This window comes from Ceratosolen solmsi, unplaced genomic scaffold, assembly GCF_000503995.2.
Source record: "Ceratosolen solmsi marchali unplaced genomic scaffold, CerSol_1.0 scaffold14, whole genome shotgun sequence".
Classification (NCBI taxonomy): domain Eukaryota; kingdom Metazoa; phylum Arthropoda; class Insecta; order Hymenoptera; family Agaonidae; genus Ceratosolen; species Ceratosolen solmsi.
In genome coordinates, this window is record NW_011948420.1 from 2,087,069 (window position 1) to 2,113,288 (window position 26,220).

Sequence of the window (26,220 nt, forward strand, 5' to 3'; positions counted from 1 at the left end):
TGAAAAACATTTCTTAAAATCCGTTGCAACCCGAAACTCGGCACGCGCGACGCTCGACAATCTGCGTCGCACGTGTGCCTTCAATGCCACGAGAGCATACGCATGCATTGTTGTCAAGTACGACAAATGTTGCTGCTTGCATAGGCCAAGCAAAGACGCTTGACCAAAAGTCACCTCCACCACGATGAGTCCCGGAGAGGGGTAAATCTTCCACTTCACGCATTGCCGCCAGAGATACTCCTTCGATATTTTCATTGTCTAAGCCTAATTTCTTATGAAGTGGGAAAAGGGCGTGCACATTCACCATGCCGCCGAAAAGCAGCGCGCCCTGATTGGAAAACTAAGACCAGATGCTCCTTGAGTGGGGACTCATGACAAGAGGCCTTAAAGATGGGAACAACGCAGAAAAAGTCGCTATCCGCGGGGGACAATTGAAACACGCTGTCCGCGTGGGCAGCCAAGGGCTGTGGACAGTCAAGTACTGTCCGCAGGGACAAGTCAAGAAAGGGCTCGAGTGGGCAGTCTAGGGCTATCTTAAGAAAAGTCAAGTAATAGAAATTAATTGTCCATGGAAGCCAAGTCTAAAATTCACTCAACGCAGAAATAAGTGTTAGTAATTCAGAACAAGACTACTGCATCCTGGTGAGTATAAGAGTCACGTCGCACGCACTAGGTTTGCCTCACGCAATTTTGTCCAACTCACCGCCGGATCAGATCAAGACTATTGCATCCTTGTGAGTATAAGAGTCACGCCGCACGTAATTGCTTTACCGCGTGCAATTGTATCCAAGTCACCGCTGGATCTGATTTAAACTACGACATCGATATGAGTACGTTAATACACTTTATTTTTTCAATTATTGTCAGCTGGCGGCAGAACCGGCATAAGATAACCATCAACATTATCTCACACTCTCTGACAAGAAGTGTGTAGTAATTATTTACCTGTGCAATTTTCATCAATTCAATGATTTAAAAGCATCTTGTGTAGTGGTTCATCCTATATAAGAAGCCGTTCGAGAAGTCGTATCTTCATATAAGATTTAAGAAGATTCTACAACACCCATATGTAAATTGTGTAATAAATTGTATAATAAATATATAATTAACCAACTCTCATGACTCTTGTACAGCCCCTACATCTCACTCCTTCCCGAGCGTCTGATAAGCATTGGCAGTTCGAGCCAAGAATTACATCACTATAACTTTCGAACAAAGCTTATCAGCTTTCTAATTTGTTTGAGTCGTATGTTAAACTTTAGAATTTTAAAGCTTCTCTCAAATTATTTCTTTTATCATAAATCTGTTTCCTTTCTATCGATTTATTTATTTTTATTTGTTCTTAGAAATAATCGAAATTCATTAGAACATTTTTATTTTTCTTTAACGCTTTACATATTTGTTTTGTTTTTATCTATTAAATTTTTTATATAAATAGCTTTTGTGCTGTAATTATATGGATTTTCGTTTTCAGAATTATATTTAATTTCTATATTATTAAATGTTATCAGTGCCATTTTTAATATTTTCATCTATACAATATACAAGTTAGTCAAACACTTTTTGATTAATATTTTCTATTTCTTACATTTTTTATTAGTTCCCAGATAATATTCAGAAATTAAAGGTTTTTCAATTTGGATATAATTTCGGTTCCATTCTTTAAAATATTTTTAAATACTTTCGAAGGCAAGCCGTTTTACTCTAACCCTTCGAAGTGAGAGTAATTATTAAGAGTAGCTTAGAATTTTGCAATATAAGAATATATGGATTTATTAATAACATTTATTTTCTTTTTTATTCCTCATGGAAACTTTCCAACCAATCTTAATGTGATGAAATTACTTAAAATTTGGAACATTTTGAAAATCTAAAGAAATATACTAAAAATATATGGTTTATAGCTTTTGTACATACTTATACAGATATTTATATTCTTTTTTATTAATTTGATTTATGCTTTAAATAAAATAAATCATATATATGTTAAGTTACATTTTCTTTTAGGGATATACATAAACATACATATATAATGTTCCAAGAAATACTATTTTGTTATAAATTTCTTAGTTTTATACAAATATTTACGTATTTACAATTGTATTTTTTAATTATATAATTTACTTTATTCAATTTAAAATTAATAAGAATGTTTATATGGTTTTCGCATAATAATGTTGTTTGAAATTCTCCAAATTTCTTACGCCTTGTTTTTTATTAGAATTCTCGAAATTTCTAGAGTTTTCTTTCTGCGCCTCATATAAGATTCCAGTGCAGCAACAACAAGGCAAGCACGCGGCAAGCCTCGTTCTCTTGCAGTAAGCCGACCACAGTGAACCCTCTGCGTGAAGAAGCCATGGCACGGGTCTCGGTCTGCTTCCGTGCGCGTATTCAACAGGCTTATAGGCTCATTGTGTATAAGTCATACAACTGCGCTATTCAGCCATTGCCTTTTGCCTTGTACCAGTCGCTCAGCTATATTTAACAATGAAGCCATCAAAGGAATACACGTTCAATCGTTAAGTGCGATACACTTACAAACAGTCAAGGGTGCTGACTGCATTACGAGAAACTACACTGCTATAACAAGCAGAGACCAAAGCCATCCTCATTGTATATATCTGAGGTCACACGTTTTAGATAGGTGTGTGCATATATACCCTTCAAGCCCACACATCCTACTCAGGAGTGTGAGCATACCTCTGCTAGTCCTTACAACACTAGCAGAGGCCACGATATCGTCACGATCAAGGAGAAAACTCATCATTGAGACAGAGTTTACACTCTTCTATAAGACGTGAATTCTGCTTATTATTAATGTATTTGTTAATAAAGCATATGTTAACGAATTTTTCACATACTACACATTTCTACGACTTTATCCATTGACTCCCATCTAAATTATTAAAGCTATCTAAACACTGGCAGTTCGAGCCAGGAAATAACACCATTTTCGAACAAAATATTAATTTTAAAAATATTTTAAGACATCTAATTTATTATAAAATATTATTAAATTTTAAATACTTACCCTTGCATCATTTATACCGGTTAGTTTAGTTTTTGGTCTTTCTAATACAAGAAAAGCAGCTAAATTAGCTGTATACGATGCAACAATAATCATTGCAAATCCAGCCCATACCATCCCTAAAACTCGAGCAGAAAAACTTCGAGGTGTACCTGATTGATATATTATAAATAACATTTGTTAAAGGATTGCTGTATTTATTTAATTATTATTAATTTTAAAAATATGCATAATATATATTAAATCAATGAGAATTTATATATTTTTATATTATAAATATATATTTTAAAAATGGAAAAAATTGTATAAAAATTAAATAAAAAAAAATTATAATCAATATTTTTACAACTTTCAAACTCTTCTAATAACAACAAAATATTTGCAGTATAATGTATTGACTAAATGATATATTTTACATTAAAAATGTTTAAATTATTAAATTTTATACGCTTGTTGTTAAGCAGTTAATTAATTTAATGTTAGACAGAGTTTTCTAAGACACTATTTTCATACTAGTGTCTTATTTTTTTCTTTGCTTTATTTTATAATTTTTCCTTTGAATCATAATCAATCTCCTAACTATATTTTAATTAAAAACTTTTTTTAAAATTTATTTTAATAATCATTATTTAATTTAAACCATTAAATCATTCTTTTTCACCTTTAATTTTATTTTTAATCTTCAATAAAGCTTTTTTGAGTTTTTTAACGAAGAGTCATAAATTTGAATTTATAGTTTAACATTCTTCGTAACTTTCTTTGTTGACTCTTAGGATTAATATTATATATATATATATATATATATATATATATATAACGTATAAAATACCTTCTCCTATTCCACTGTTGAGTAAAACTCCCCATGCAAACCAAATTGCACTTGACAGATTAAGAGCATCTTCTTCAGTGCCATCTGCATTTGAAAGTTTAAATCTACCGAATGGTGAAAAACGATCTAATAAATATAAAACTAGAGCAACAACATGTACAGATACCATAACTAAAATCCATAATGTATTACTGAATGGTTGTAAAAAAGACACCAACGTTGAAGATCGGGAAGGCTGAAATTATAATTTAAGAAAAGTTAATTTATGTCAATTTAATAACATTTTTTTATTGTAATTTAAATAATTCTTTTTATATAAAATAATACTGTAGATGCCTGTTCAACTTTAAGGATTTATTTTATGGCTCGAACTGCCAATTCGATAGTTGAGTGGATTAGTCTTTCGTCATGATAACTTGAGGGAAATAATAAGTGGAAGGAATGAAAAATATTATGTACAACAATGTTTATTATTTATTAATAATTATAATAATATTGCACTGTTCTTGAGAGAATAAGATTATTCTATTGTAGTAATGAGGGTGTTTCCTTGTGTTCTTGATTATTGTAGATTCTATGGATATTACTGTGTATCTTGAAAATTGAGGTTATGCTGATGTAAACATTAGCCTGTGTAGTCAATCATGCTCATGAGGTAGCATAAGAAGATGGTGTTTGAATCAAGTATGCTTGATAGATGGAATGTTTTGATGGAAATTGGTGTGTAATCAATTATGTCTTTAGTTATAATGGGAACAGTAGAAAAGGACTAGTCACGTGCGACTAGTACAGGACTAGTCATGAATGACAAGCCTTCGAACTTTGAAGGGCTTGATGAAGATGTATTTATAGTCGATTATTTGATAAATTATTGTCTGGCCTTGACAACGTAATTGACGTATTGCGTCACCTGTGTCGACTGTTTGAGGGGCTGTACGGTGTTCGAAGTGTTAGTTCGAGAGAGCGTACTGTTTGCTCGTGTGTGACTAGCTTAATTGATAATATAAAGAGATGTACCTTGTAAACTGCCGACAAGGTGTGTTGATTTACTGCGTAGCTGATGTGTCCCCTTTGATTACGATTCCAACAGACTTCACTGTAAATCACTACCTAATCTTGCTGATTTCCTTTTGATAATCCACGTGTAATTTTAAATTGGTTGCCGAATATGCGGCCACGTGTCGTCGTCACAATATATTAAAACACTGAGTAATAATAACAGTTGAGTGAATGCGAGGTAGAATTACAATGAGCGTCGCCGCATGGCAAGCTGCCCTTAAATATACATGCAGCAGGATGCAACGCCGGCAAAAGTGTCGCTGCTTATCACTATACCGAAAACTTCATTGTGACGTTATAAATGAAGCTTCTAGAAGATTCGTAGGCGTTCCTTTGAGTGATCTTATAATATATTGGATTTCATCTCGTTAAACTTGCTCGGACTTGTCGAGTTGTGTTTATAAACAATCGCCCGAGCACGCGTGCCGGTCCGAGCGCGCAATTGCGTCAAATTGCGTCAAACCCGAACACTGCCCAAAGTCGAACTCTGATTGGATACAAAAAAGAAGAAGGGAACGCTAGTGGAACCGGATCAGTGAATTATTTAAGCAGGATAAATGTGATGTACCGACATTTATTTTCACGGAGGAACAGAGAAAATTCGATCAGCTGAGTCTTGTAAAATATCTTTCTACTTCTGTGGTTCAATATCCAGTTACATTTAGTCTCGTCAAGCATATACTGCCCAAGGAGTGAGATTATTGTCATCTCAATAAAGAGATACAAAAGAAAGTTCAAGTGCAAGCAGTTCCTGCATGGAAGCTTCGCATCAAGCTTGTGAGAAGAAACAGAAAATTTTACACTACAACTTCCAAGTAAATCTTACCTCTAGTGTTTAATTCTTCACTTTAGGGCCTACTCATTTCCAAACCGCAAGCAGTTCGTGTCCAGAATTTCTTGCGCATGCTCACTTCGTAAGACCAGCAATTCGCGCCATTCAGTGGTGCGCATTCCTGTAACTTGTATCTCAGGCTCGTGTTCACTCACACGGCTCACTATTTAGAGGCAACGTACCAAGATCACAACGCAATATCTCTTTCCAGAGTAAATCACTATCTCACCCGTTACGCCCAGAAGATAAGGAATTTTATCACCCTCTAGTTCTCTAATAGAAATATACTACAACGCCACATCATTATTCAGAAACATAAAGGTCATTTATCACTTCGTCAAGATTAATAATCCCTAAATTGGAAGTAAATTGAAAAGTAAATGGAATAAGCAGCAATAAGAATTATATGTGTTAATTATTAAATCAGTGCATTAACCCCTCCACTTGCCCACGGATTCTCCCATACAACATCTAGTGGTTTTTCTTAGTTAATTCTATACATTTGGTTCTTCGAGCCGGATTAGTAAAATTAATTTTAAACACAACAAAATAACATCGGATGTAGTTGCTCGAAGTCAAGGGTAGAACTGGATATAACAATAGCTAATGATTTAGACTATTTGTAATTTGTGGAATTAATGGAATTAACAGAAATGTGAAAATTAATGTCCATAATTTTACCAAAACTTCATCGATGCGGTTTTAAAATCGAAACTTGCAATTTTTTTATGAATGCTTTATAAAAGTTTATATATATGTAAGATAATCATTTGTACAAAATTATTGATTGTACAGCGATAATAATATTCTACTTTCTTTTTTCAAAATTTTCTATTACTCGTTTATTCTTATGATAATTTTTCATATTATTATTGTAAATGTTTATGTTACGGATTAGAGCAACATCGAAGATTTTGAAAAGAGGGAGAAGTACAGGCGTCGGACGCTTATGTTTGTAAACATTGATTCTGCGAATGCTTCAATGTTTACGCCTTATTGTCTATCGCTCTACAATATTTCCGCATAGCAACGAGGATTGTCAATTCTCGAATTTTCCAAGGCAGTGTCCGTCCTTCTAAATTTCACGAATATTCTGTATTAATATTATGTAGCTTCGTTCTGATGTCATCAAGACTTCTGTCTAATACAAACTCTGTTTAATTTTTGATATTATCACTTAATATAATCAACGAAAAGATTTTTCATGTTGTATTATAATATATAGTATCATAATGTATTATATTTTATTATAATCTTCAAAGATTTTAATAATTATATTAATTTTCATATTTTAAATATTATGAGTCAATTTTTATTTATGAGTTATTTAACATAACTAAAAGGGTTAAATATAAATCTTTATAGAAGATAAAATTGTAATAGTCGTTTGTTTTTAACTCGTTAGTTTTATAGTATTTATTAAATAAATATATATATACGTTATCATTTAAAAAGAGATATGCATTTTATATGAGTACGTTTCAATTACTTTTTTCTTTTTTTTCAGGCGGAGATATTAATAAGTATTATATTTTGTATATAATGCTATTTCTGTTTATAAAATGTGTAATGATCAAAAATTAGTATTAATATAATTATTTAAACAATTGTTTTAATATATTATAAAGACCATTAAAATTTACACTCACCTTTTTTTCAAGAATTGTTATACCTTGATATTTAAATGGTTTACTAAATTCGATAAACTCTGCGCGTTCTGGATTTATAGTTAATGGAGCAACTATCATATCTGCCCGTTCATAAACAATTTCTCCAATAAGACCATTCCATTCTTTTCTATTGGTATCTTAGCAAGAAAAATATTATTATATCTTGATATTTATTCTACTTACTTGAGGTTTATTTTCGTAATAAATTTATTTTAAATGTTATTTATCCAAATTATGAAAAAATTATGCTATAGTCTTATCTTAATTTAATTTAAATTGAATTTTTCATAAATTTCAAAATTACATTATTTTTATTTTTACTAATATGATAAACTAAATTAGAAGAAAACTTAATCTGTATATTGTTATTACTTCAAAAATTTATGATTGTAGGAACAAAGAAAAAAAATTATAGAATAACATTATTTAATATCCTAATGTAAACAATAATGCAATACATAAATAAAATAAACTAATGATAAAACATTTTTATTTATAAAGACGTGTAAATCTAAATTTTAAACCAATTTACAGGAATGAATAGAAATAAAAGATCGTGTATTAAGAGCAGAATCTAATATTATTGGTGAGAAGTTTTAAACTTCTTTGAGACTGTATATTTATAATGACAAAGTAAAAATTTGTATTCGCTAAATAAGTGGATTAATAAAAATGTACATGCTAATACTTCAAATGTATGCTTATAATTTAATAAGTGTTAAGTTAGAAATCTTGTTTTGTTAAATAAATATATAATAGTTATTTCTAAATTATATTTTAATTACTTATTAATAAATTAATAACTATAATATTCTAGTTTAAATTATATAATTAATGTATAGTAATAAAAGGATTTTTATATTTTTAATTATTCTAAATGTAGAATTAGAAGTTAGTCAATAAATGAATGTGTAAATAAATTATCTTATTTTACGATATAAAATTCAATATTATTGTTATCAAATTATTTATTAGCTGCGTAACTTCGGTTGAAATTATTTCTCGATTTATCGACTTATTATTGTATTATTTGAGAATCTCTTGTTAAAATAAAAAACTGTATATGTCTATATAACTACATCTTTTAGTAGTTATAAAATATTAAATAAAAAAAAATTTTTTATTTATTTTTTTATAAATAATTCTTATATTATAAATCAAATATTACAGCTTACAAATTTTTACTTAAATTCCTTTATATATTTTTTATATATTTTTTATTATTAAGGATAAATGTAGAATAATTTTTAATTGAGTAATAAGTAAAATTATTTACTATCTTATTATCTAATAACATTATCATAATTATAAACATATGTAGTATTCTGAGAAAAATTAGATACGCAAATTCGACATATTTGTAAGTGAATAAAATAAAATAGATAAAATTCTACCCTAGATTTTGAGATAATACATTTATTAATTTTATAATATGCTGAATTAACAATAAATAAAATATAAAATGTAGTTATAACTTGAAAAAATATTGGAAATATTTACAAAGTTTGAAATCAACTTATATATAATTTATTATAATATTACATAAATAACAAATAATAAATTTGAAGAATATAATATTGTTTAACTTACTATTACTTTTATAAATATAGCTTCCAAATTGTCCATCTGGAGAAAGTGATAAACTGTATGTGAAATTAATTGTCTTAGCTAATTCTTTTAATAAATCTACGCAATATCCTTTGCAGCAGTTAATCTCTGTGGCAACTGAAATATAGTTTATTTACTATGCAGGTATATATATATATATATATATTTTTTTTTTATATATAATATAGTAAATATATTATAATAAATAATACGATTTTGAAAATCAATGTTTAAAAAGTTTATAAGTAATATAAATATAGAAACAATTATTTCCGTATAATTACAATTAAATCATTAATCACGAATAACGGTAACGAAGAATAAACATCTATCTTGTTTAACTTAGCGATAAAAAATAAACTTAAAAAAATTAGAATATATATTAAACATTTAATGTAGTTTAAAAATATCAGCGTGGAGGAGCGATTTAATAATTAAATATATAATATTATTTGAAATAATAAACTGTAGAAATTCATTTTCTTATACAAAATATAATTAAGTATTTTATCATTTCTATATTATATATTAAAGTTATAAAAATTTATATTGAGAATCCTAAGGAATAATGATAAATATATTTATAATAATAGGTAAGTTTTTTTAATATTGATAATTTTATAGTCCTAGTTTAATTATTTTTGGATTATCTTTTATTATAATTTTTGCTGGAATAAATAAAAAAAAAAGGATGGACATGTAGCATATTTGCAGTGATAGTATCTCTATGGTTTCAAGGTAAGGTTAATAGCTGCAGCATCCATAATGAAAAATAATGCATTGACATACATAGATATTAATATGCTTGCAATGGCATACATTGGTAAACATTTATAAAAATAAATACTGAAAAATTAATCTTATTTTACTAAGGAAGTTTTTATGCAGTTAGACCAGAATATGGATAAATTTTTAATCAATTTTGTTTTTTGTCTCTCTCCATCTCTCCTTATTTTGTATTCGTATATCTGTCTATACACACTATCTTCAATACATAAATTTCTATACCAAAGAAGTTCGTAGAGCTCAGAAAATAAATACACATAGTATTTACTATGTACAATACAAACATTCGGAACCGATTTCTGCCGACGAATTTCTTTTAGTTCTTAATTCATTACTATTATTTATTCTTATTCTTTGTTCTTATTCAGAATTACAAATATTCATTGATTTCTTTATCTATAAAGCTGGAAATATTAACAAAACTTTAATTTTTCTTCCTAATTTACAAACTTTGCTTTTCGAATTGTTGGCGTTGTTTGATCTCATCACAACTCAGAGTTGTCATTTCCCGAGCTTCTATCTCCTCTTTTCAATGCATGATTTATTACTATCGCTTGTATTTTTAGTTATTATATTACCAAAAGGCGCTTCCACAGTTAGAAAATGATTTGGTTTTAAATTAATTCCAATTAAGTCAATAAACTAAGTTAATTGCAAATAAAAGTTTTTATAATATGATTATAAAATAAATATAAATATCCTTATTTTGCTTTGAAAAGATTTTAATGAAAATAAAATATTTTTTTTTACACTCATCAAATAATAAGAATGTTTATTATACAAAAAATTCATTTATAATAACTATATATTTTTCAATTTTAAATGTATTTAGTGAATTATGTTGACTATATTATGACAAATATATGCTAATGTAATACTACTTTTTATGTAAAATTGAGTAAAATAGCACTTACACAAAGTATGCAAAAATTAAATATCAAGTTAGAAATGTAGCATTCTACCAAAGAATCAGAAATTAAATAATACAATAGACCCGCAATTATTTATGTGATAAATAAAAGCAAACAGTGGCGTTTTCTATTATTTTTAGCACGATGAATAATGCAATGCAAGCGATTTAATCTTCTTTACTGATTTTTTTGTCTTCAATATTTAATATTTTATCTCTGTGATATAAATATAAACAATTTTGGAAAACTGTCTTAATTTTTTTTATTTCTCTAAATAATAAATATTTAAAGAATTAATTAAAACAATATAAAATTTTAATGTGTGGATTAATGCATGCCAATTTCATTTTTTTTTAAGTCGTCCAAGATCGGTTTATAAAAAACAATTATTATCATGTATATATTTTTTTCACATAGAAAAAAATTGATACATTATACTCCCATAGTATAAAACTATACCATTAATTTATAAATTATAAAATTGATGAAAAATGAATTTAAAAAGTTTTTGTAATAAATATTGATAGTATTTCAAATAATAATTCTAATACGGTTTTTGTAGTATTTTTATTTAATTTTATTTAATTACAATATTAAGTTTAAGGCATCATTTTCGAAAAATTAATTAAAATTCTTATCACTTACAGTATAATAAATCATAATGAGCAATAAATATAATTATAAAATTCATGATAATAATTTAATTATTTATATTAAAATATTTACATTACCATCATTTTTTATGGATTTACCATAACTTGGACACAGTATTTCATCAGAAAAACATTTATATTCTGCAGATTTTCTTACATAAACGAATGGTTTTTCCTCAACTGTTAGTACCTTTAAGTGCGTTGGAATAAGAAAACCTTCAGGTTTACTTTTTATTTTTCCTGGCCATGTAATAATCGAGTCATTGATAGCTAATTTCATTTTACTAATTTCCTGTAAAATGAGACTTATTATTACACTCTTTGTTAAAATAAAAATTTGTTTAAAAAAATAACACAATTATATTATTTCAAAATATTATTTTACTATTTAAAAATTATTTCTGTGTGTATTAATCGTTAGAGCATGATAATGGATAGATATTAATATATATTTACTGTTTTCTTATTTTTATAATTGATTGAATTTTTAATATATTTAAATTACTATCATTTAGAAATTAAATTTGCTATAACTAAGAATTTTTTTACATTCGTGATTTCGTGTGCAATAAAAAATAGTACAGTATCATTTTTATATGCATTAATATTGCTTCAAAGTAAGCATAATAGCGAATTTGATACACTTAGTATACACACACACACACACACACACACACACACACACACACACACACATATATATATATATATATATATATATATATAGAATAGTATATTATTAAACAATGTTTCTAAAATATGTCTTTTCTTTTATTATATTTTAAGATAGCTGAAGAAAAACATATTTACATTTTTTATTATTCAGACATATATGAATAATCTTAGATTATTTTAAATTATTACAATTTAATTATTTATTATGAGAAATAATCATAATATTTTAAATTACAGTACTATAATATAAATATTTAATTGATAAAAAGTGATTAATCTCTGATAAAAATTTATTAAATCAAAGTAGTGAAGAAAGATTATACGTTAGAATACTGGATAGGGGAAATTATTTTTAACTAGATGGTGCAATCTCATCAATACAATAATTTGGTCGACAAATTTATATTATCTAAATGAATGTTAAGAAGTTGTTAGATAGAAGTTGTTAAAATAAATGTTAGATTTTACATATTAAACATATTTATGTTATATAAAACAATATTATGACTTATAAAAGTAAGTATATAAGAAACTACTTTATTTTTTTAATTTTTAAATATTTAGTTCCATTTGTTTTGAAAAATAAATGGATAAAAAATAATGGATGAATGATCGACAATTCTATTAAAAATTACCATCATAAATAATAATTGATTTAATAAACAATATATATTATATTTATATATTATAATGTTAATTATAGTTTTATATATAATTAAATGAAATAAAACGAATTTAATATTATTTAAATTACATAACATAATTTATGAAAGAGATACATTATACTATTTTATCATGCTTAATACAGATAATTATCATATATATGTATATCCATAATAAATTTTAAATTTATTAAAGTTAATTCTTAAAATTATTCATGAAATTCTAAAAAACTATTAAATACCGATTTATGAATTATAATAATTAATTTTGAGTTGATTTTATTTAAATAGGGATGTGATTTCTTTTTTCATATTAAAGCATTTTCCTTGATCAAATTTATAAAATAAATAAGATTAAAAAATATTTATCATACGGAACTAAAGAAGTAAAGTGAATCAAATATAATTAGTACATGTTTTATATGTAAATTCAAAAAGTCAATTACATAAAAATCACTTTTCATTCGGTACTGTTCTACGTTTTATATTTGTTAAATTTTTATTACTTTTCTGGGAATAAATAAAGAACCTTTATACAATACAGACAGAATGATTAGGATAATGATCGACATTTTTCCTTATGTTATTCCAAAAAATAAAAAGGAGAAGTGCTGCAAATAAATAATTTAAAAAAATATTGTTTTAATTACAAGAAATTTGATAATTGTAGTATTTTTTCTTTCTAAGCTGTTATAGATTGATCTTTCTCATTGTATATGTTATGTACTGGTATTATATTTGATTAGTAATAATTGAACCTCTAATATCAGTAATGTATCTGTTGTACAAATTCGGTCACAACTGAGTAACACTGATATATTAAATCACTGATACTTTAACTCTTCTCACAGATATATAAGACAACAAAGTATAGATATCATTTCTTGTTCAGGTTGACAAATAATTCTGTTTAGTGAAGAAGTCTAAGGTAAAATCTACATAAATAAAAATATTATATTATATATCTAATGAATAAATTTATCTGTATCAATACTTCCTTATCACATATACTGCATTACTGTAAAGATTCATTCAGCTATTCTTCGTATTAAAAAGAAATTTATTCCTTAAAGTTATTTGCAATTGTCCTCTCTTTTTCAAAACATTATTAAATATTGAAATTCAATTGAAATTATATTATATACTGATAGATAACTAAAAAATTTACTGATATATTTACATTTGTTAAATATTTTAAGTTATATATAAGTTATATTTCTTATGTTTACAAGAAATTATTTAAAATTACAAAAAATAGTATTTTATAACAATTTGAATTTCTCGTACCAATAAGTTACCTAGAAGTATGACATCCATACTGTTACAATGAAATATATAAGCTAATTATCTACAAAATTAAATGAAAACTGAAATTCATCTCGAAAAATATTAATTATATAAGAATAGGGTAGTTATAATTTTTATAATTATTCAATCTATTACAAATTATTTGTAGCTCTCTATTTCTTTATTTCTGTATTTGAAATACATGATACAAATAACTTTCATTACCAAGTCATTCTGTAAATACAACGATTTTTAAAGAATATTAGAATACATTAGTTCTCGAAAAAATTATTAAATATGGATAAATAGTTTCCATTTTTAAAATTATTAATGAATTGATTGTCCATCTTTTCCTATTTTTAATAAATTGAGATTTAGAAAAATTATTATAGTAATATCTATATATATATATATATATACCAAATGATATATATAAATAAATACATATATAAATACCAAATTCAAACATTCTTGAATACTAAATTAGATGATTTAATAATTGATAAAATATAAGATTATTTAAATTTTTATAATCTTCGACCGATTCTTCCTTCTTGTCGAATTGATTTATGTAGGTAATTTCTAAAATTGTCTTAAAATAAGTCTGAACTTAGCAAATCTATAATTAGCTTATAAAAAAGCAATAATCGTTATGATTAACAATAAAACTGCTACTAAGATAAAATACTTTTCAAATAATCAATTATTGAACAATTGAAAAAGTTTGTTATGAAATTATAGTCAGCTTGCGGTTTAATATTTTAGTAGAATCGATTAAGCAATTTTTATTCATATCAAAATTACTTTCTATCAGTGATAATTTCATGTTTTTCATATATAATCTCATAATAATTTACAATAAAGATAAATTATACACAAAGAATCACATTACTTCATTAATAAATTAGAAAAATACTATTAAATTAAGAATATTAACTAAAAAAATATTAAAAAAGAGAAAATTATAATAAACATAAATATTTTGGAATTGAAGGTTTTATAAATACCAATTTACGAAGTTGTCATTAATTTTGATATAACTTACTATATTCCAGTGAATAAAATAATTATTACTTGAACATGTATGACTTTTCCATATAGAATATTAATTAAAAATTATTTTAATTATTGTTATTATATTACCATACAATTTACATATAAACTTATTTATCCAAAAAATGAAACAATGTAACATAGAAATATATGAAGTCAAATGTCAAATGTACAACGAATTTGTAGAGTATATTAGTTTATTAAACAATATTATTATTCAAAAAATATTCGCAAATGTATGACATTTTTATAATTTTGTTCAAAGCAATAATGAAATAAAATATGTAATATAAATACAAATCTGTCTACATTTAATTTGTAATAAGAATTTCGATATAATTCCGTTTGTAATTATACTCTCCTTCCTTCTCCATAACTATAAATGAAAATAACTAAATACTTGTAATTGACAATGATTTTATTAAATTTTTTGAAGCAGTTCTAGCATTAGTTACAAATATCCTATATATCCTAATAGCTATTGCAGAATAGTTCATATTAAGATTTAATGATCAAAAGAATATATATACTGACTAGCAAGTAGTTTTGAACAAACTATATAGAATATTTAAAATATTACAAAGAAAAATAATTGGATAAATATGTTTTCTACAATTATTTAATCACAAATGAAATGGATATTTCCATAAATTTTTCTTAAATCTGAAGTTTCTACATAAGTTAAATTCACATATAATTACAATCTTTTCATCTTTACTGACTAATTTAATGTTATTAAATAAATTTTAATTAATTGAACTAATAGTATAAGAAATTTAGAAAAGTTAAGAAAAACAGATTGAATAATAAATGTTTAAATTGAATGGTATTCTTTATTAACCATTAGTAATGTACGTCATATTAATTTCTTTTAACTCTTGATAATATAGATCATAATATATTAATACTTTTAAGCTTGATAATATATTAAATGCCTTTAAATCCTAGAAATTTCATGTGTTTAACATTCCTAATATATATTTATATATATTATATTTATGTTAAAATTAAATTCTTTTAATTGTTTTAATAAAGTAGTATTATTGTCAATATAGCATAGATTATTTCAAGATCATTTATTAATACAATCATGTACAGTAAATTCATAAGTGAATCCATAACTTAAGACCAGAAATCTTTTTCATATATTTAAAATCTCGAGTTAACCTTGACAATAATCTGAAGATTCCCTGTATGTAATTATTTTTTAAGATCCGTATATATAAATGTAATTATGAGATATGATATTGTACAATATATGTATCTCATAAATACAAAATGTTTACTTCTAAAGATGAAAATATATATATCTATATATAATTCTCTATTAATTACAATATTAGTCATTTTTAAGATTCAATAATAATTATTAATTGGAAATAGATGAAGATAATTTACTATAATATAATATAATTTTTATATTTAAATGGATTTATTTTCGATTTCATGTTAACATAAATCTCTTTTTCTTAGAATCATAAAATACAAAGAATAAAATCTTGTTTTTTCTTTTCTAGATTTCCTTACTGCTTCACATTATAGGTAGTTTATAATAATCGGGAGTTTATTAGGCAAGGAAATATTTTTCATAATTAGTAAATGAATACAATACACTTTAGAATTAAAACTATTTATTAATAAAATGCAATTGTGAGATAAATTTATATTTCATTTTGGTTATACATATTTGTATAGACTATAACAATTTATATATATATATATATATATATATATATATATTAAATTAGGATAAGAATTGATATTGAATTATATTAAAGTGTTCGGAATTGAAGCAATTTCCAAGACCGTTGGCTCTCGGAATCGCTAGTCCCTCTAGCTGTCAATTTTGTGTAAACATTTGGGTATGAGACTTATCGAATATTTGTTATGTTTTGGTTTCAAATGCTCTACAATGTTTATATGGTCTTCGCTAGTAATGTCGTTTGAAATTCTCCAAATTTCTTAAATCTTGTTTTTTTTAGTTCTCGGAACTTCTAGAGTATTCGTTTTGGGCTTCATGTAAGATTCCAACGCTACGCTATTCAGCCAGTGCTTTCTGCCATATACCAATAAGTCAGTTACACTCACGCAATGAAGCCTTCCCAAAAAATACACGTTTAATCATCAAGCATACTACAATTTACAAGCAGTCAAGGGTGCTGACTGCATTACGAGAAACTATATGGCTACAAGAAGCATATTCTCAAGGTCATCCTTACAACATTAGCAGAAACCATTCTCATTGTATACGCTTTCACTGTATACACTTTAAGGCCCTATGTCCTATATACGAGTGTGTGCATATTACTGTTAATCGTTGCAATATTAGCAGACGCCACGACATCGTCACCATCAAGAAGCATCAGCATCATTGCGACAAGACAAAGTTTATACTCTTCTATGAGATGTGAATACTGTTTATTACTAATGTAACTATTAATAAACTATATGTTAATGAAGTCTGCACATACTACACATTTCCACAACCCTTCCACTTCTTAAATTACAATTATTACCTTTCCAATTATTAAACAAACATTGGCAGTTCGAGCCTAGAAATCATACCAGTTTTTAACACAAAGAAAATACCTTTTTGGTAGCAACATACGTCCCCAAGTAGCAGTTAAAATTATCAAGCCTATTATCTCAAGATCAAGACCTGCAAGGAAATAATATACATAGAATATTATAAGTTATTGATAACATTTTTTTCATTCTCATATATATTTATAAAATGTAAACTTTCAGCATTCGAAAGTATTTTTGTAGATTCTAACAATACCTATTTTATCTGTATTTAAGAAAATAAAAAAAATTATACTCTGCTTGCTTTTATTACAAATTTCGTTCTATTTATCTATAATTGAATTCTTTTAAATAATTGATTCAATAAAATTTGAGGAATTAATTCTTACCTGTAGTTTTAATGTGAAGGAGAACAAAAAATGATATTTAAATTTAATACTTTTATTTAAATTTTTAAGTTAAAAACGAAAATACTATTGTTCTAATAATACCGAGAGTTATGTCGCCAATACAAGTTCAAAATAGCTTAATATTTACTTAGAATTAAAATTACAGAAAAATCTCGTAAATCAAAATGCTTTAATCGTCATAATATACGTTGTTAAATAATGTAAGAACATAATTATCTTAAATATTGCAGCATAATATATAAATACTCTATACTTACCACATCGTTGTCAACTTGTTATAATAATGTTGATATTGTCAATATTGTTTAAATAACATACGGTGTAGGTGTAAAAAGGTGACTAATGAAATTAGACGAATCCAGCTCAAATTGCGGCACTAACAAAACACCAACTGAGCTTTTTAAACCACAGAATCCATTATTGAACGCAATATAATTTAATTAATAAAAGCCTCTACCAGACTTATTTATAGTAGTAAATTTGAGGAAAACAAAATTATTAAATGGCTGATCATAATATACGGATCTTATTTATGTAAAACATTTTTATCGTATCTTCTTTTTTTCTCACATATACAAATAATTACATAATATAGACCATAATATGTAACAACAATACAATTATTGTTCCTAATACATTCAGATTTAAGTTTCATTAAGTTTTTTTATGTAATTTTAATCTTTATTTTATAATTTCGTAATTTGGATTTTACCTTTTCTGAAAATATATCAAATGATTATTTTATTAAATAAAATAACTATAGCTAGCTTTTTTAGGATAATTAATAAGATTTTTAATTGAAAATAACAAAATCTTTAAAAAGCACCTACATGAATAAAACCTCAATTATAAATTTATCAATATAAATTATATATTTTCTTTTTATATATTTAAATTAAAAATCAATTACAAAATTTTATACCAATTTCGCAATTTAAACTTTTTATTTAAGGCACATTTGCGTATTCATATCTATATATATATATACTTACCGAAGAATAAAAATATCGACCAACAGATTTAATTATATTATTTGATTTAACATTTATTATATCATATTCAGCATACATACGATCTCCATTATCATCAAAAGCTATTCGTCCTGTAGCACCATTATTTATACTTTGCTGCCGAATATATCTATAACAAATTTTAAAAAAAATTAATATTTAAAAATGTAATAATTTTGGATATTACTTTCATTAATTAATCATAAATATTATATATAATTTAATATACTTATTCAAACAGAATTTTCCAAATATATAAGTTCGATAGCTTTATAATAATTTGCCGCCCGCCCTAGTGGATGCTTATAAAGGACTTAAGTGGAAGGGCTTTAGATTAATACAGTGTGCGCTTCTTCGTTAAATATGGTTTATTATGGTTTATATGCAATTACATTATTGATGTGTTGGATTTATGTGATGGAATAGTATATACTATGTTCAATCACGACGATCCAGTTGCGTGGAACTGACCCTGTGATGTATAGTTTACCTACATGAGATGTTACTTGTTGATCGTAATGATTTGTTGCTGATTTTGTAGCCTGGCATTTTCTTGATATAAAGGAGATAGTGTCAATATCTTTATCTTGCAGCATAGGAGAGCTCACGCGTCTTTCTCTTATGGTGGCCTTACTTTAAGAGAGTATGATTGAGTGAATAGCTCCGGAGTAACTAGCTCATAGCTGAATAGCGCGGCTGACTAACGCCTGTCTCGTGGTGTACTTGCTTTAAATATCCACGTGGTAGCTTAGTTAGCTGGCAACAATAGATAGGTATTGCTATGCGGGGACTAGATAAACATTGCAGGACGTTCGCGAATAAAACTTTAGAAGTTTCAAGAATTTAGAAAAGCAAAGCTTTAGAATCTTAGAGAATTCTGAGAAATATAATATTTACAATTTCGAGAACTAAAAGACATAAATTTCCGACGTTCAACAGTCTTCGAAAATGCTTCTATTCCGAACAATATATGAAAGTAATGTGATAAAATGTATTATTTCTACTTCTATCTTTAAACAATTTTATAGTAGAAGAATTATAAAATTGTATACGTAATATCAAAATATATTAAACAATTGGTTTATGATAAATGAAGGATATTTATTATAGAATACAAGTATTAATATTTTTGCTATAATAAGTATTTTATGGCAGTAAAAAAACTTTATTAAGTCTATATAAATAGGAAATCAGTAGAATGTGTGAATCAGCACAACATACATTTATTCCAAAATAATTGTATTATATATAATCAGCAATATTTAAATAACTTATTGAAATGTTTTACATCCTATGCTTTTTCAATAATATATTTGCATGTTCTTTAAATATAAGAATATAATATTAAACGATAAAAATGAATGAAAGCTTTAAAAATATTATTCCAGAGATAAATAAGATAAGAAGATAAATAACAAGTAAATAAGCAAATGCTGAAACTAAAAAATGATTATAGTATGTTTTTATAGTAACATTAATTAAATAGTCAGACCAGAAATTTTTGAGCTATTTGAGGTGGAAAAATGAAAAATAAATAAAATAAATGTAGGGAGATATGAAACATATCTTTAAAGTCTAAAAATATATACAGTGACATATTTTATAATTATAAAAACTCTGTAAAAAGATAACAAAGAATTAACAAAATAAAATATTATACTCATCCTAACAAACTTCATTCGTTATATTATTAATATTAAATATTGCATTCATCTTGTTTAACTTCTTAAATTTATATGACGTTTTCAATAAAAAATATAAATATATGTTATTGTCCTAATTAATATTTTTAATAAAATTAATATTAAATACAAATTCATTTTCTTAAAGTCAAATAAGCTGTTATACTTAAATCGATGCCATTCTGTAATCATCCTACTTAAAAGAAAACCTGATATATTATTATTAAATTGATAAGCTAATGATTATATACTATTTTTCAATCAATTACTTATATATAAGAAAAATGTAAAAATCTTGATATTAAAAATGTTGATAAACAGTAATGAAAGTAAATGTCCAAAAAAAGGAATGTAAGGAATTAATGGTTATTTTACATACGGACTAAAGTAATAAATACATTCTGATACCATATAATTCAATTTTTTTATTATCTACTTTTTCAATTAACCTAGTTCTTTGCATAATATAAGATTACAAGTTGTACTTGAATATAAAGAGAATTTAATATAAAAATAATAGAATAAACAAAATTTCAATTATATTAATATAATATTAATTTTTTATTATACCTGTTAAATGACTATAGTTAAATTTATTTAGTTAATGGACCTTTCTATCTCTGTTGCGCAACATATTTTTTCAATTTAAATTTTAAAATTTATTAAATTATATATTTATGATAATTCATATTTTACATTCATTTAAATACAAGATTAAGTGTAATAATAATTACTTACTCAAAAAGCTTTTTTCCTGTTTCCCAAATAGAACCGGAATTGTCACAGTCATGAGGTGCTTCTGTTATACTTTCAGTTTCATTCATTTGCCGCAAAGCCGATACTAAAACGTATCTTAAAAATAAAATAATTATGTGGTGATAATTTAATACGTTATTTATAAAGTTAGGTAGATATTTAAAAAAAAATGAAATTATTAATATTAATGAAGCAAATTTAATATTTGACATATTATTGTTTGAAAGAAATATATATTATATTAAATAAGTAAATACGTAAAGAAATAATAAAATTGTACACAAAATTTTTTTATTATTAATAAAAAAAAGAACAAAAATATATAAAATATTAAAAAATTACATAAATTTCAAAATAATTCTCTCTTGCCTTTTCTGAATATAATTTTATCGTCTCATAATTATGATTTATCTATTTATAATTTATATAATTAAATCATATTTAAATATTTAATTATTTAATAAATATATATTGAAAGTTTGCTATAAGTTAAACATTTAATATTCATTATCAAGTTATTTAACATGTTTTTTATTAAAGTTTTCGAAATTTGGATGAAGAAATAATTAGCAATTAATAAAATATTAAATAAAGTTAAAAATTAAATAAAAATATATTGATTATTCGATAGTGGTATTATTTCCTGGCTCGAACTGCCAGTGTTTCGATAGCTTTAATAATTTGCCCCAGGCTCGAGCAGATGCTTAGGTGGGAGTCAAGTGGAAAGGTTGTAGAAATGTGTAGTATGTACAAACTTCATTAACACGTGGTTTATTAACTGATACATTAATAATAAGCAGAATTCACTTCTTATAAAAGAGTGTAAACTCTGTCTTATCTCAATGATGAGTTTTCTCCTTGATAGTGACGATATCGTGGCCTCTGCTAGTGTTGTAAGGACTAGCAGAGGTATGCTCACACTCCTGAGTAGGATGTGTGGGCTTGAAGGGTATATATGCACATACCTATCTAAAACGTGTGACCTCAGATATATACAATGAGGATGGCTTTGGTCTCTGCTTATTATAGCAGTGTAGTTTCTCGTAATGCAGTCAGCACCCTTGACTGCTTGTAAGTGTATCGCACTTAACGATTGAACGTGTATTCCTTTGATGGCTTCATTGTTAAATATAGCTGAGCGACTGGTACAAGGCAAAAGGCAATGGCTGAATAGCGCAGTTGTATGACTTATACACAATGAGCCTATAAGCCTGTTGAATACGCGCACGAAAACTAAAGGCTTGATCGTTGCGTGTCAGTTCTGCTGGGATATACCGAGGGGTCCATGGCGGTCCTGCTGACGCAGACCGAGACCCGTGCCATGGCCTCTACTGGTAGAGGATTAGATCGCTTCACTGTGGTCGGTTCATTGCGGTCGGGTCACGGCAAGATGTTTGCAGTAAGCGCAGTTCAGTAAGATGGAGCTTCAGCAAGAGAATGAGGCACGCCGCGTGCTTGCGTTATATATCCACGCGCGGCTCACTTAGCTGGCAACAAAGCATCGTCGTTGTTGCACTGAATTCTTAGACCATATAAACATTGTAGGACATTTGAAACCAAAACATAACAAGTACACGAAAATTCTCGTCCCAAGTCTTTACAGAAACTTGAGAGCTAGAGAAACTAACAATGCCAATAGTCAACGGTCTTGGAAGTTCCTTCAATCCTGAACATTGATACTTTCTAAATATAGAAAATTTTGCCACTATATGTATTCTTCATGAATTTAAATTATTCATCCTTCCATAATATAAATTATCAAATATAATCAAAATTATATAAACTGCATTAAAATGAATCTCTATTATCTTAACATTTATATATAATTTCTTAATAATGGTTCTTCAGATTTCAAACATTCATTATATCAGTCTGGAAATTAAAGTATCAGATTTCAAAACATTGAAATAGTATTTTGCGTTATATTTTCAATGTGATAAATAAAAGGTTAAAATGTTCTCCTTTTAAAGTACGAAAAACGTAAGACCTTAAATATTCTTTTTAAAAAATATTATATTTTAAAATAATTAGATCAATGTTTCAAATAATACATATATATATTACTTACAAACTATCTTTAATATGGCTTTTCTCATCTGTAGCGTTGATTAATTTTAATCCTAATACACCTTCAGGTATATTTTTAGAGTTTAAAGCTTGTTCTGTAACTAACCATACATATCCAGCTCTTGTCATATTCAGCTCGGCAGCGTTATCAAAAATGATTGCCGCATCTTCTGAACTATTATAAAAATTATATTAAAAAAATTATTTAATGTTAAAAATAAATGTAGTTATACAATAGAATTAAATATTATAGTAATAGTACATAAGTAATATATACAAGAAGTATGATAATTAATTTTACTTCTTTTTAATTATAACATAATGTCAAAGTGTCTAGGTTTTGGGAATTTCCCAAGCAGTATAATTACTGAGAAAACCCCAAACGTTAGAATTTCTGAGAAACCTTCTAGTATTCTGGTTTCTCGGAAACCCCGTAGTATTCTGATTTCTGGGAAACCCCAAGTGTTTTTCTAGCACCACAATCACATCCATTGTTATCAGCACTAATTAGTCTATTGCATGGATATTTAAGGCAAGCACATTTCGACCAAGAGCTCACTTACTTACTGAAAACACCGTAGTGAGCAAGCTCTATTTAAGTAAGGCCACTATAGAAGGAAGACGCGTCAATTCTCCCATGTTGCAAAAATAAAGTTGTTGGCACTATTTCCGTCAAATCAAGAAAAAGCTAGACTACAAAAACATAACAAAACAAACTCGAATTAAGGAGTGGACACAATTTATACTGATCCTCGCAAAATCAGCAATAATTTATCACCATCGATAAAGAGCATTCGCAATGGCGAATCATTCATTACAGTATCAGGTCAAGGCTACTGTATCACTGTGAGTAAACAAAGTCTATGAATAATCATTGCTAATCCTTATAAAATTAAAGGGGCGCTATTATTAACAGATCATAAGACATATTCCCTAACAAGGAGTGTGCATAATCAGTTGCTGATCATTACAAGATCAATAACAACATCATCACCATCATCAAAGAACATCTCCTGTAGATAAATTATTGACCACAGAATCAGTTTGAAGCAACCGCATCGTCGTGATTGAACATAGAGCGGGCGGCCAATTATTACAAAGCTATCGAACACTATTCTATTTATGAATAAACCTTTTTATTTCTACTAATTATAGTTTAGCTCCCAAAGGAATTATTAGTTCTGCTGTACTACAATAATTACTTTAAAATAAATTTTTTACAAATTTAAAAAACTCATAAAAATTGTTTATTAATATAAAAACAATAATACATAAAACTTACGATACACCATCACATACTCATTATTGATAAAAGTCAAGTAAGTTATATTATATTATTATGATTTTTGATGATATATAAATTTTATACCTAAAAAAAATATCAAAGCTCTAGATCAAAATATTTTATTTATGTACTTTATTACAACTTTATTATAGTCTATGTATAATTTGTTAATAGTTTGCATAATTAATGCAATTAAATTATTGTTCAAATTTATAATGCAAATTTTTTCAATTTTTTTTTTTACTTTGTAAATTGCGTGTACATTCTATTAAAATAAAATATAATTTTTATGTGCAAATGATAACCAAATATATTTGAATATATTTTAGTATTTTTACAATAATATATTTTAATGTATTTAAATCATAATATTCATTTTATATACTTACGATGCATACATTAAATAAACTCTTGATTGAGCATTTTTTAATTCTAGTAATTGATCTTTGAAATTTTGAAGTCCTGGTTCAAATTCAATAACATATTCGACCTATAAAAGAAATATAAAATTACAGTCTCTAAAATATATTTTTATGATAAAATTATTAATAATACAACTAGGCTGTAATGACATAGTTTATTAAACGATTTGGAATCATATTTGTTTATATAATAGTTCGTCAAATATAAATAACGTTTATAAATAAAGAGAGAACATGATTATTATTGAGAAATCGCAAACAAACTTATTTTCAATCATTCAAATCCTTTACACAAACGCTAAAGATTTGATTTCAGTCGACTGGCAAGCATTTTTAGAACATACTCCATTTTTTAATTTAGATTATATTCAAATGAATATATTACTTGATTTTTAAATTATAATGATTGTGAGAATTGCACAGAAAATACATTGTATAGAATTAATTTAATGGTAATATATTTCTGTTCGAAACTGTTTGATTTCTTGGCTCGAACTGCCAATGTTTCGATTGTTTTAATTTACCGTCCGCCCTAGCAGGTGCTTGGAAAGAATTTAAGTGGAATGACTGTAGAAATACAGTATCCACTTCTTCGATAAATATGGTTTATTTACAATTACACTATTGTTTTGTTGGATTTTTATATTATGGAAAGGTGTATACTATACTCAATGTCATCGTTACAGTTGCTTCGAACTGATCTTCTGTTGAATAAGTTATCTACTCGAAATGCTCCTTGATAATGATGATTTGAATTCTTCTTGCTGATTTTGTAATGATCAGCAATGTTTAAGCACACTTTTTATTAGTGAATGTGCTTTATGCTATGTAATAATATCGTCATTCTAGTCTCGTAAGGTCTGGCAATGATTATAATAGCTTACTAATTTTGTAAGGATTAGCAATTTCGTTTGCATAGACTTTGTTTACTCACAGCGATGCAGTAGCCTTCATCTGATCTTACGATGAGTAGTTCACTATTCGGAATGCTCCTTCATGATGGTGATGA

At 26.1% G+C, this 26,220-nt stretch overlaps 1 protein-coding gene across 1 annotated transcript in view; it reads right to left on the minus strand.

Moving 5' to 3' along the window:
- The window catches only part of Nmdar1 (glutamate ionotropic receptor NMDA type subunit 1), a 59,963-nt gene that overhangs the window by 19,524 nt on the left and 14,219 nt on the right, over positions 1 to 26,220 (minus strand). Inside the window, exons 4-11 of the mRNA XM_011498243.1 lie at positions 25,179 to 25,279; positions 21,420 to 21,533; positions 18,982 to 19,129; positions 11,455 to 11,668; positions 9,009 to 9,143; positions 7,398 to 7,555; positions 3,858 to 4,092; positions 3,032 to 3,180 (exon numbers count right to left, since the gene is read on the minus strand). Of these exons, the coding sequence (XP_011496545.1) occupies positions 3,032 to 3,180; positions 3,858 to 4,092; positions 7,398 to 7,555; positions 9,009 to 9,143; positions 11,455 to 11,668; positions 18,982 to 19,129; positions 21,420 to 21,533; positions 25,179 to 25,279 (1,254 nt within the window). The remainder of the gene's footprint in view (positions 1 to 3,031; positions 3,181 to 3,857; positions 4,093 to 7,397; positions 7,556 to 9,008; positions 9,144 to 11,454; positions 11,669 to 18,981; positions 19,130 to 21,419; positions 21,534 to 25,178; positions 25,280 to 26,220) is intronic.